At 43.5% G+C, this 11,070-nt stretch overlaps 1 protein-coding gene across 1 annotated transcript; it reads left to right on the top strand.

Moving 5' to 3' along the window:
* The first annotated feature begins 57 nt into the window (after positions 1 to 57).
* On the top strand, positions 58 to 11,070 carry LOC108940674 (14-3-3 protein zeta-like). Its single transcript, XM_018762978.2, has 6 exons — positions 58 to 226; positions 3,029 to 3,333; positions 6,845 to 6,968; positions 9,463 to 9,626; positions 9,726 to 9,821; positions 10,165 to 11,070. Exons 1-6 carry the CDS (start codon positions 73 to 75, stop codon positions 10,222 to 10,224), a joined length of 903 nt encoding a protein of 300 aa, XP_018618494.1. The 5' UTR covers positions 58 to 72; the 3' UTR covers positions 10,225 to 11,070.

The following is an 11,070-nucleotide window of genomic DNA, read 5'->3' as shown; positions in this document are numbered from 1 at the left end:
ACCAAGGGCTACGAGCCTCGTCTTTTTTGTGTCTGTGTGTGGATTCGCGGATCACGTCAGTCAGCGGTTGCCATGGCGACGTTTGACGTCACGGTCCCGCGCCCTGCCCCTGCTCCAGGGGCTGGTGTGATTGGAGGGAAACCCCGTGCACCAGATCGAAACGGACCGCCGGAGGAGTGTGGCTTTGTAGCCCGAGCGAGTCGACAGTCACCGCGGACGCAGTCAGGTAAGCGGTACCAGGCGCCTCAAAATGGTGTATTAAACGTTTATATATCTCATAATAGTGAGCTAGAGGGGTTCGAATGCGGTGTAGGGGGCACGGAAGCGACGCACTGAGGGGTTTGTGTGCGCTGAGAGGAGTGGGCTAGCTAGCGGGCTAGCTTCCGTGCTAGAACAATGAGCGGCGCCCATCGACGCTGCCCAGCTTTGTGGCGCCGAGCAGCGGGCGAACCGAGCGCCTTCCCCACGTTTCCGTCGGCTTGGGAGGGGCTGCTTTCTGCGCCCGACACCGCGTCACTGCTCGTTCTCCCCCGTCGGGCCTTTTTTTTTTTTTTAGGGGTACCTTGTCGACAGTGAGTGTCTTTTTATACCTCTTTTGGCGGGCTGGCGACCCGGCTCGCGCGCCGGGCCGGGGGGGCGGGGGTAGGTCGTCTGGAGGCAGAGCTCGTGACCGTTTTATTGTTAGCGTCACTTAGTGTTTTACACGACATTACTGTGTGGTCAAATGCTTATTTGCAGTTATTAAAGTTTTCCGTTAACGCTCGCTGGTTTATCACATTCACACGCCCTTTTTGAGTTTCTTCTTGGCGCGGCGGACCTGCTGCTGCAGCGGTCGGACTCGGAGTACTTTGCCGTGCTGCTGAGAATTGGAGCTGTGGACAGGTGTAGGGAGGGGCTGCGGCCGCCTAGGGACTGCGAGCAGGTGAGGAGGGTGGCTGTGCGGGGGGGGGCTGCGGACAAATGTGAGGAAGATGGGTGTGGGTCTAGGGAGAGGCGAAGGGGGTGTGGACAGGTGAGGTGAGGGTAGTACAGGAAGGTGTGGACGGGTGGGGGTGGAGCTCTGAACAAGCGAGGGTGGTGATGCAGGAGGAAGTGATGCGGACAGGTGAGGACAGTGACAGTCGACACCTTTACGCAGCTCTAATATAATCTAGGCTCAAAGACAGCAGTCAACTCGCATCAGTCTGTATTCCTTTTTTTAAATATTTGTATCATGGGAGTGCGTTGGTGGTTTGGCTGTGGATCTCAGAATTGAAAGAAATTTTTAGCTCCTTTTGTATTTCGTAAGATATATAATGTGTTGGTCTCTCGAGTTGCCTTGCTTTCTGTGTCAGCGTTGTTGTGCTGTTAGAGAAACCAGGTCACAGAGAGGACCCACAGCTAGCCTGCTGTTACTTACCCCCCCAAGACCTGTTAAATAGAACATTTCATTAAAAAGGGACTTTAAACATTTCCAGATTCCATGGTGAAATATTTATTGGTTTAATTTTATGTTGGTTTTGTAGTTGCTGGTCAGCATCCAGATGCGTTGGGGTGTTGATGGTTGATACATATTTGGCCCTGTAATGTTCTGATGACTGTCGGTATGATGTCCTTTAAGGCAGTGTGGACAAGTGATGCTCCAGTGACTGTCTTTGACAGTTCTACAATCCAAAGCAGTTTTGTATTGAGCTGATGTCTTGTACGTGTTGCCTTAACCCCGGCACACGTGAAAGATGGAAACACGTTGACCATTCCAACAGGTTAGAGGGACTGGGTGTGTTGGGGCATGTCTCTGTTTTTCCCTGCACACGACAGCGCCGCCTGAGGGCAGCTCAGCTTGAGGAGTGGAATTGTTGAAATGGTCCACGCCGGCCTTAACATCATTGAGCCGGATTAATACATTTTATAACAAGCATAGTTTCTGTGCATTAGACTGAATCAAATAGATATTTTCCTACCTATTCTAAGAAAATGGATCTTGTATGTCTTGTTCTGAGTCCACCCCCCCACTTGCATTTGTCATGAAATAAGTAGTTCGAAGTAACGGTCTAAGTTTTGTAGTCACGGGTGGAAAACGGTTACATTTCTGTGCACTCATTCAGCTGCATAACTTGACCGTGACTAATTTGGCATTTTTGCGTGATATGAGTTGTAACATGTTGGAGGATATCCGCTTAGGAGGCAGGCTTTATGGAAAGACTCCACAGCAGACATCTGGCTGCATTAAGCGGTTTCAAAGCGATCCCTTTTTTTTTTTTTCCCCCCCCTTACCACACCGTCACTCTGTCCAGAGGAGTAGAAAATGGGAACAGTTATAGTACTTGATGCTTGTAACTGTGTGTTGCGCTTCCTGAGAGCAGAAAACGGCAGATTGATTGAGCATAGAAAATCTGTGGCGTCAGGAAGGGACAGAGTGCCTGTGGCCCATTCAGCAGGCTGTAACTTTATGAAGATATCGATTGTAACTGGACTGGATTGTGCTTTTTTCCTTTTTTCACGCGCAGGCACATTATTGTGTACATTTAGTGAATTATTTATGTATAGATAAATAGGGTGTTTTCATATGTCCAGCTGTGTAAATGATTAGAAAAAAGAATGTTGCTTTGTGGAGAAGGGTAACCAAATTATCAAAATCATTTGCATCTCAAAGTCCATGTCATGTGAATTTTAAATGTTGCATTTGTGTCCAAGTGTTCCCCCCCACTTTAAGTTAAGGTGGGGCAAACTTTGATTCCTTGAAAATAAATTCATACATATAATATCTTGCCAAATGATATATAAGAGGCCCAATACGCAGTCAGGAATTATCCAGAGATGTGTGGTATGTCTGTGCACTATAATATGAAGCTACATCTGGTCCATTTCATGTGGAAAGTTTGTTGTCCACAGTATTGGGAGAACTGTACAATATGACTAGCAAAGCACAACATAATGCAAATGGAAAGGCATGTCATCACAGTAGCTTAAATGATAAGTTTGAGTGAGAATTCAACTCCTTGCAGGAGTGCAACACCATTTGGTGACCTATCTCCCTCTTCCACCCCAGACCCAGCAACAATGGACAAGACAGAGCTGGTACAGAAGGCTAAGCTGGCCGAGCAGGCAGAGCGCTATGACGACATGGCATCAGCCATGAAGGAAGTTACGGAGCAAGGTGGCGAGCTCTCAAACGAGGAGCGCAACCTGCTCTCTGTGGCCTACAAGAATGTGGTGGGTGCCCGGCGCTCCTCCTGGCGCGTCATATCCAGCATCGAGCAGAAGACTGAGGGTGGTGAGAAGAAGCAGCAGATGTCCAGGGAATACCGAGAGAAGATTGAGAAGGAGCTCAAGGAGATCTGCAATGATGTGCTGGTAAGGTTGGGATTCTTCACTTACGCCAGTATCCATCCATTTTAAGAAACCTTTAATCCACTTGAGGGTCACTGTTGTCCAGATTCAGACTAATAGCAATTTTGTCTCATGTTTTTGGCAAAAAGGTTTGTCTTGTTTTGTTGTTTCTTTCTGCTTAGTGTTTGCTTTATGCTTTGTATAAAAAAGTAGTTCCCAAATTGTGACACTGATGGAGCCTATACTTCAGGTTTGATATCTGTACACAGAACGTGTCGGTCTCCTCAGTACATTTCCAGAATTATAGACTTTTCCCAGAATTCTGTTGGTATATCAGTAGGTTCCTCTTAGTGTAGAAGTTGGTCATCAGTTGGTCTGGATTTGGTCATTAGATTCTCCCCCAGGTTGAATTTTTCAGTCCTTAACTTAGCACCACTGATGCCACTATAGTGCTAATCCTGAGCACATCATTAAAAATCTGCTCAGTGGCACTACTAAATTCTAAAGTGGGGAGACTGAGACCTGGTATTGGTATTCTTGGTTGGACATGAAGCTTTGAATAAAGTGGAAAATGGTCAGCAGGCAACGAGATATTGGTCTGAAAGCCCTTGATGTTGTAACAGCATTGGTCGCAGTTTTATGGTCTAGTGTTAAAAGTGACTACAGTTTAAAAGCAGATTGAAAAGCTTCGTACTTGGCCCTTGAGTGGCTCAATGACTGCCCACTCATATGTGGTTTTGGGTGTGCCCCAGTGATAACTCCCTTTATATTTGTTAGCTTGAAGTTGTTTCCTGCTCCTGTTGTGTGTGTGAGTGAATGGAGAATGGGCAAAGCTGTAAAGATGTAGTGGTACCATTCTTGAGATCAACCAAAATGTGCACCCTTTGTTAAACCTTGAGTCCTTCCATCAGTTCTTTGTTTTTGTTTTTTTATTAAGCTCTAATGCTGCCTGTAAGGTAGTTGGAAGTTAATCCAGATAGATCTGCACTGCTTGCTCTAATTACCTGTCATAAGAAGGGGCCTCGTCCAGCCAAGCTCATTAGTGCATTCCTCATCTTATTTGTCCCAGTACAAAGAGATGCGTCCTTAGAACAGCCTGGGTCACAGGTGTGTTGTCTAGAAGTGGTGGCGGATTAACAGTGAGTCCAGCAAGGGCTGTTTGAAAGACCAGCTGATGGATAATTACAGTGAATTCAAATGATATGTATACAGTGACACAAAGTAATCGTCAAAGCATTTAAGCATATTAGCTGTTGTGGACAATGGGCCATCTTTATATCTCTCTTGATTGCTGAATGCTTTTGAAGTACCAGTTATTTAATCTGTGCTCAACGCCCATTTAAAAATAGGAAGTTTGGCATGACTGAAGCAATTGGCATAAAAACGTGTTCCATTTATGTATGTCCTAGTTTGTTCCTAGTTTCTTTAATTTTTCCTTGGGAAAGCGGGTATTAGAATTTGGCTCCAGGAGGTTTTAAATCAGAACTTCCTACATGAAAAGAGAAAGTTTATGGTATTTCTGTTTTTTGCTTCAAACTAGGCAATGGTATGGGGAAGTACTGCTGACACTTTTCCCCAACACCCTTAACGTTTGAACAAAGATTTGCTTGGTGTGTATACATGTGACATGTACACACTAGGAAATATTAAACATGTAAAATTTATATCCGTTCACTTTGAAATTTTTGCAGGGCATTTACCTCAGGACAGTCTATGCCAGAATGCCTTTCAGTGCGGAAAAAGGCAGAGTGCATTATTTTATAAATCCGTTGTAATTCTGGTTTAAATACATTGTAGATTTCTGCTATATTTAGTCCTGCCTGCTGATAGTTCTTTGAGAAATGAGCACTGCCTTTTTTCCGCCACACTGTCCAATGCAGTCATACCCATCATTTTGAATTTGCATTTGTATCCATCGGCAATAGTCTTACATTTGCATTTGGATTCACTTCATCTTCACTTCACATCACAAGCAGTGTAGCAACACTGCAGCTCTTTACAGGCGAGAGGGAAATGAGAGGTTTCTGCCCCCTACATTTGGCCTGGCTGTGAATGGAATGAGTATCCTACAGTGCCTCAAAAGAAGTGGTTGTGGCAGTGAAATATCTGGCGTGGTGGTGAGTCACTGGGTTATAATCCTGTAATAACAGCAGCTGAGCCTCGATTCTGGGCCACCAGCGCCAGAGGTGACGGGAGGTCGTTTCAGCTTCCCTTGGTGCTAGGAGTGGGCAGGTGCCTTTTCTCTGAGCTCACTGGGAGGTAGCTGCCTTCCCACTCACTGATGCTGTCATAAGCCTCACATACAGCCTTATATAAACTCCTCTGTTCAGTCTCTACCAGCTGCCCCCCAGCAGCCTTCAGTTGCATTTGGAAATTCATACATAATCTAGTAGTTTACTGTTTTCCCCTAGAAAATGCTTTCTTCATGCATAAGTGGAAATGCTTTTCAGTATTACTTGCAAGTTAGCTAAAAATTAATAGTAAATTATCAATTTATTTAAAAATACATTTGACAAGTATAAAAGCCGTTGCAGCTAGTGTTGCAATGCGGGTCAGTATTCCTGGATTTAATACTGTTCTGTGAGCATATACTGTATGCTGCAGTCACAATGGCTGTTCACTAAGGAGTTCCTACAGTACTGCAGTTTTAATTGCGTTTTTTCCTTGTGCTCCCTTTGCTCCTTATTTTATGAGTACTGTATGGCACTGGTAAATCTCTTTATGCTGTCTTCATTAAAAGAAAATATTTTTTCTCATGTAAACTAAGTTGCTCTCATTTTAAGGTTTTGGGCCAAGTTAAATTGTCACCTTGATGATATTGGGAGGCCTTCTGAAACCAGTGTGTGCATTCTCTAAAACCTTGTTTCCGATATACTTAAAAGAGGTGAAAGTGCACATCTGACTGCAGATTTCCTGAATGCTCAGCTTAAGGAAGTGTCTGCTTAATGTAGCTTGGTGGCCTGTTATTTGAAAGGTAGTAATTCTAGCGAAAGATGGGACTGCGCACTGCCTGATGCTTGCGTCGGTGTGTGTGTGTGTGTGTGTGTGTGTGTGTGGGGGCTGCATGTGTATTCACCCAGTAGAACTTGCTAGTCTGCCTGTGCAAACTCGAGGCCTCGATGACAGCAACAGACAAGAAAAGTGCCGTGCTTATTCAGTAAACTACTTCAGCTTTCAGGGATTCTTTGGAGTTTAGGTAGAATGTAAGGAGGAAAAACTTCTCTCTCTTACTTTCTCATGCACTTGAAAAGGCTATAGTCTGCAGCTTTTGTGTTAAGGTAGCTTTAACTCGCTGTATGTCTGTCCGTCTATATATAAAATAGTTTCTTGGGGGGGGGGGATCTAAATTATGCTGCTCACTAAGTAGGTCTCAACATTTAAATTCTGCTTGAACAGTGTAAGGTGGTATTTGAAGCTTCTGCTTACTGAGGAATCCAAGAAGTCATGGTGAGATTCTGTTTTTAACTTTACACCTCCCCATGTCACGGATACTGTGTTTCTCAAGCATTGTTTTTATTTCATTCTTCTTTTACAGGGTCTGCTAGACAAGTACCTCATCCCCAAAGCTACCCCAGCTGAAAGCAAAGTGTTTTACCTGAAAATGAAAGGAGATTACTACCGCTACTTAGCAGAGGTTGCCGTGGGAGAGCAGAAAAACGGTACGTTGAGTAAAAAGTCTGGAGAGGACAAGAGAAGGTCCAGAAGAGAATGTGGGGAAGATGTAATTTTGCAGTGGTTTTTTTTTTCTTTCTTTCTTATAAATGTAACCACTTTCCACAAGTTTGAGGTAATTTATTTCCTTCACTTTGGTTAGTCAGTGGTTTTATTTTTACCTATAAATAAACTAGATTAAAAAAAACTTGCTTTTGATGTGATTGAGAACTATGAACTGTGGGAGGAGCCATTTGCCATGGCAGTGTGGGTAGGGCTGTTTGCTCTAGTGATGTGTAGGGCACTGAGGGTGGAGGGAGCTTTGTCAGGGGTGTGTCTGTGACAAGTGTGTTGAGAACAGTGCAAGATGAAGACACTATCCCCCAGAGGTGGGGGAGAGAGCTAGTGGGAGCAAGTTGGGACAAGTGCCCCCCTCAGAGGGAGGGACAGTGGTAGGGAACGCTGTGCTGAGCTGATTTCCATGCGTTGTTAAGAATGGTTTCAAAAGGCAATAGTTCAGCTGGATTTAGTTTTACTCAGAAGAATTTTTTTTTTTTTTTTTGGTCCATACAATGGAGTCAGTTGTTCACCATAACCTGTGATTGATCTCACCTGAGATGGGCGTTTCCCTCTTCTGTAGAGCTCTTTCCATACCCAGATACAGGCATACTGCACTTGGGTGTTGTCCTATCCACTTGGTTATGAGCAGACACGTGGGTGTGGCATCCGGTGTGTCAAGAAGAGACTTGCCTGTACATTTGCCCCTGGTGACTGCTTATTCACTGTGTAGGAGATTTTCTGCTGTGAATGCTGTGTTGAAGTGTTTTCTTGGTGACCGGAAGCTTGAGGGAAATGATGCATGTGGCTGCATTTGTGTTTTTGTGAACATATAGGCTCCTGCTTTAAGTTTTATATTGTCTGGGTGTTTTTTAAGAAGGATTATGTTGCAGTGTAATGCTAGCACACTGAAGTGTCCCCGGGTAGCATAGTGGTTAGTGCTGCCACTCCCCCAATGGATTTAGAGTTTTTACAGTTACAATTATTTACACAACTGGGTAACTTTACAATTTAGTGTACTACAGCTGAAGGTGGCATTTGAACCTGTGACTGTTGGATCCAAAGGCAGCAGCTCTAAGCACTGTGCTATCGGGTGTCCAAATGTCTACAACATATTCCCCTCTGCTTAAGCTAGTCATATCAATGAGCCAGTCACAATGGGGAAAGGATGGGATCAGGCTGAACATTTGTGAGTCTGTGTCCGTCTTCCTTATTGTATCAACAAGTATAAATACAAGAATGGAAGCAGGCAGAGTAAATGAGTGCCATTCACAATAGTGCTGGTATTTCACATATAGATATTCCTTTTTCTGTGTGTGAAACCATAGGCCTTGGCAAGAACTTAGACATCTTCCTTTTTTTTTTTTTTTTTTTTTTTTTTTAATATGCAAAACTAACTGCTTTTTAATGTCAGATTTACTTATTCCAGATTGATTGCATGTTTCCATTCCTAAAGATATATTTTGCTCCCCCATGTACTTTCAGCCATGTGGTAGAATTGTTGGGGCAGTTCTGGTTTTGATCACCTGTGAATCTGAGGTTTTATGCTTTCTTGGATAAATGTCAATTGTTTAAGGCAATAGGGGCTTTATGCTCACTGTTACAATCAAGAAAGTGTGTGAACTGCTCAGAAAGGCATAGCATCTGGAACTGCCATGCAGGCATGGCAGCTTACATCATGTGAAACTTTCGCACTACGCTGTGCCTCTGCTACCTCAAGGAAGTACAAAAAAGTGCTCCACCTGACACGTGGTGCACTGAACAGAGAGAAAAGGGCTAGACTGTGGTGGCACCTGGGGTTTGTATTTTTCATACACAGCATGTGAGTCATGTTTTGTTGAGTCATTAAAATGTTTCCTGTGTCAGGCTTCCTCTGAGGAGAACACACAAGTATGTTCTGGCCACTGTGTCACTATGTTCAGTCAAAGCTATACAGCTAAAGTATTTTTAGATAACTGCCAGAAGTTGTTGCTGAGAATTTGGGAAAGTGAGCACTCCCATTCTTTAAACCGTATGGTGGTCCTTTCAATATGAGGGTCTACAAAGTTATCAATTTTAACAAACTTTCTGGTGCAAGTAGGCAGGGTATCGAAACCATTTTGCCACAGTTAGGTGTAGGTGGCTGTTGCATCATTGCTGGGGTGATGGTATTTGAGCTGCAAGGGCCAGGCTCCACATCTACTCCACCCATTGCTTCCTGACTGTTTCTTTTGAAGTGGTGTGCAATTGCATGTCATCATCTTTTTTAAATGGTGAAATGTTTTTGAAGACCTTTTTTCTCTGTTTCCACATTAATGTAACAAATTTTTACAAGCAAACTTATTTATGGCTACAGTGAGTCACTCTGATAGCACAGGTTTATTGTCAAAATCTGTGAGATTTGTGCTTACACTGATGGGAATAATAAATTGACTGTCCTCTTTTGTCACTTTTTTTTTCCTCCAGAAATCATCAGCAGCTCACAGGAAGCATACCAAGCTGCCTTTGACATCAGTAAGGAAGAAATGCAGCCCACGCACCCCATCCGCCTGGGCCTGGCGCTCAACTTTTCCGTCTTCTACTATGAGATCCTTAATTTGCCGAGTAAGGCCTGTGATCTGGCGAAGACGGTAGGTGGTGCTCCCTCTTTCCGCTTGCTGGGCACGGGGACAAAAACACCTGAGATTCATACTTTTTTTTTTTTTAAATCCATCCCCTTCTCTTTGCAGGCTTTTGACGAGGCAATCGCAGAACTTGATTCACTGAACGAAGATTCATACAAAGACAGCACACTGATCATGCAGCTACTGAGAGACAACTTGACAGTGAGTGTGCCAGTCTTCATAGGAAATCTAAAGTATCAGTGCCAGTGGCTATCAGATGAACACCAGCAGTCTGGTCACGGTTTTATTACATTAGTTTTCTTGGACAGCAGGCTGCATAGTGGGCAGAGTCTTGTATCCTGAAGTTTATTAATGCTGCAGTGATTTGCTAAATATATTTAACCTAAGCAGCTTAGTTGAAATTCCCAACAGTGTGAACAGGTATATTTTTTTTAATTGAATTTATACAGGTTATAAAGCCATGGTAATGATGACAGCAGCAGTTCTGAGCTGTGTACTGTAAGCATGACATGACATCGCTGACTGCTTTTTCTTTCCTGCACAGCTGTGGACTTCTGACAGCCAGGGTGAGACCGAGGACGCCGAGGATGGCAAGAACAACTGAAACACCAGATTTTTTCCGGTTGTTATTTCAGCCCGTCGTCAACACTGAGATCACCTTGCATCCCAGTTTTTTTTTTTTTTTTTTTTTTAAAAAGGTCTTTCACCGGTTTTTTTTGTCCCATTTGTGGTTTTTTTTTGGGGGGGGGGATTGGACATGTTTCCTTTTCATGCGAAAAGCAAATGGGTAGGGGCTCTAACACATGCAACGTGACGAGTCTACTATGTCAGTTATATACTGTATGTGTGTTCTTCATATGTAAAACATTATGAAGTGTTAGATGTTGTTTGGATACAGCTATGTTTCTCTGCAAAGCCAACATGGAACCATCCTCAGTATGGAGGAGGTTTAGTATAGCTAGTAGAGTGTCTGGACATGAATTATTGGAATAACAGACTCGCCACCAGAATCATGAACTGTACCAATGGGCAGAAAACTCAACATTCCATTTACTGTAATCTGCTCGGATGTTTTTCTTCACTACCCCTCATCTTGGGTGACCAGCAAAAGCCATTATTTAACAGTTACGAGGTGTAGATAACTAGGAGCTAAGCAAGCACTTAAAAGGCGTGATACTCTTACAGTAACGTGTTTTGAGCAGAGCGGTAAATTTCCCATTTTGCTTATGGTAGTCACTGTTTTTCAAATTAGGGATTTTTTTAAAAATCTTTCTTTTGATACTTGCCTAAAATCATGTGGCTAAGTAGTCAGTGTGGAGGACAATTTGGCTGTCGGGCTGACTAGCTTTGTTTTGTGTCTGGAATTTTCATATGGAGCACCCAAGTGTAACTGTTAATTGGAGGGAATGCGTAATTTCATGTGGAATTAAAAAAAAAAAAAAAATTAAAA

This window comes from Scleropages formosus, chromosome 18 (genome assembly GCF_900964775.1).
Source record: "Scleropages formosus chromosome 18, fSclFor1.1, whole genome shotgun sequence".
In the NCBI taxonomy this organism is placed as follows: Eukaryota; Metazoa; Chordata; class Actinopteri; order Osteoglossiformes; family Osteoglossidae; genus Scleropages; species Scleropages formosus.
Note: the sequence above shows the minus strand (reverse complement) of the source record. Positions and strands in the feature narration are given on the sequence as shown.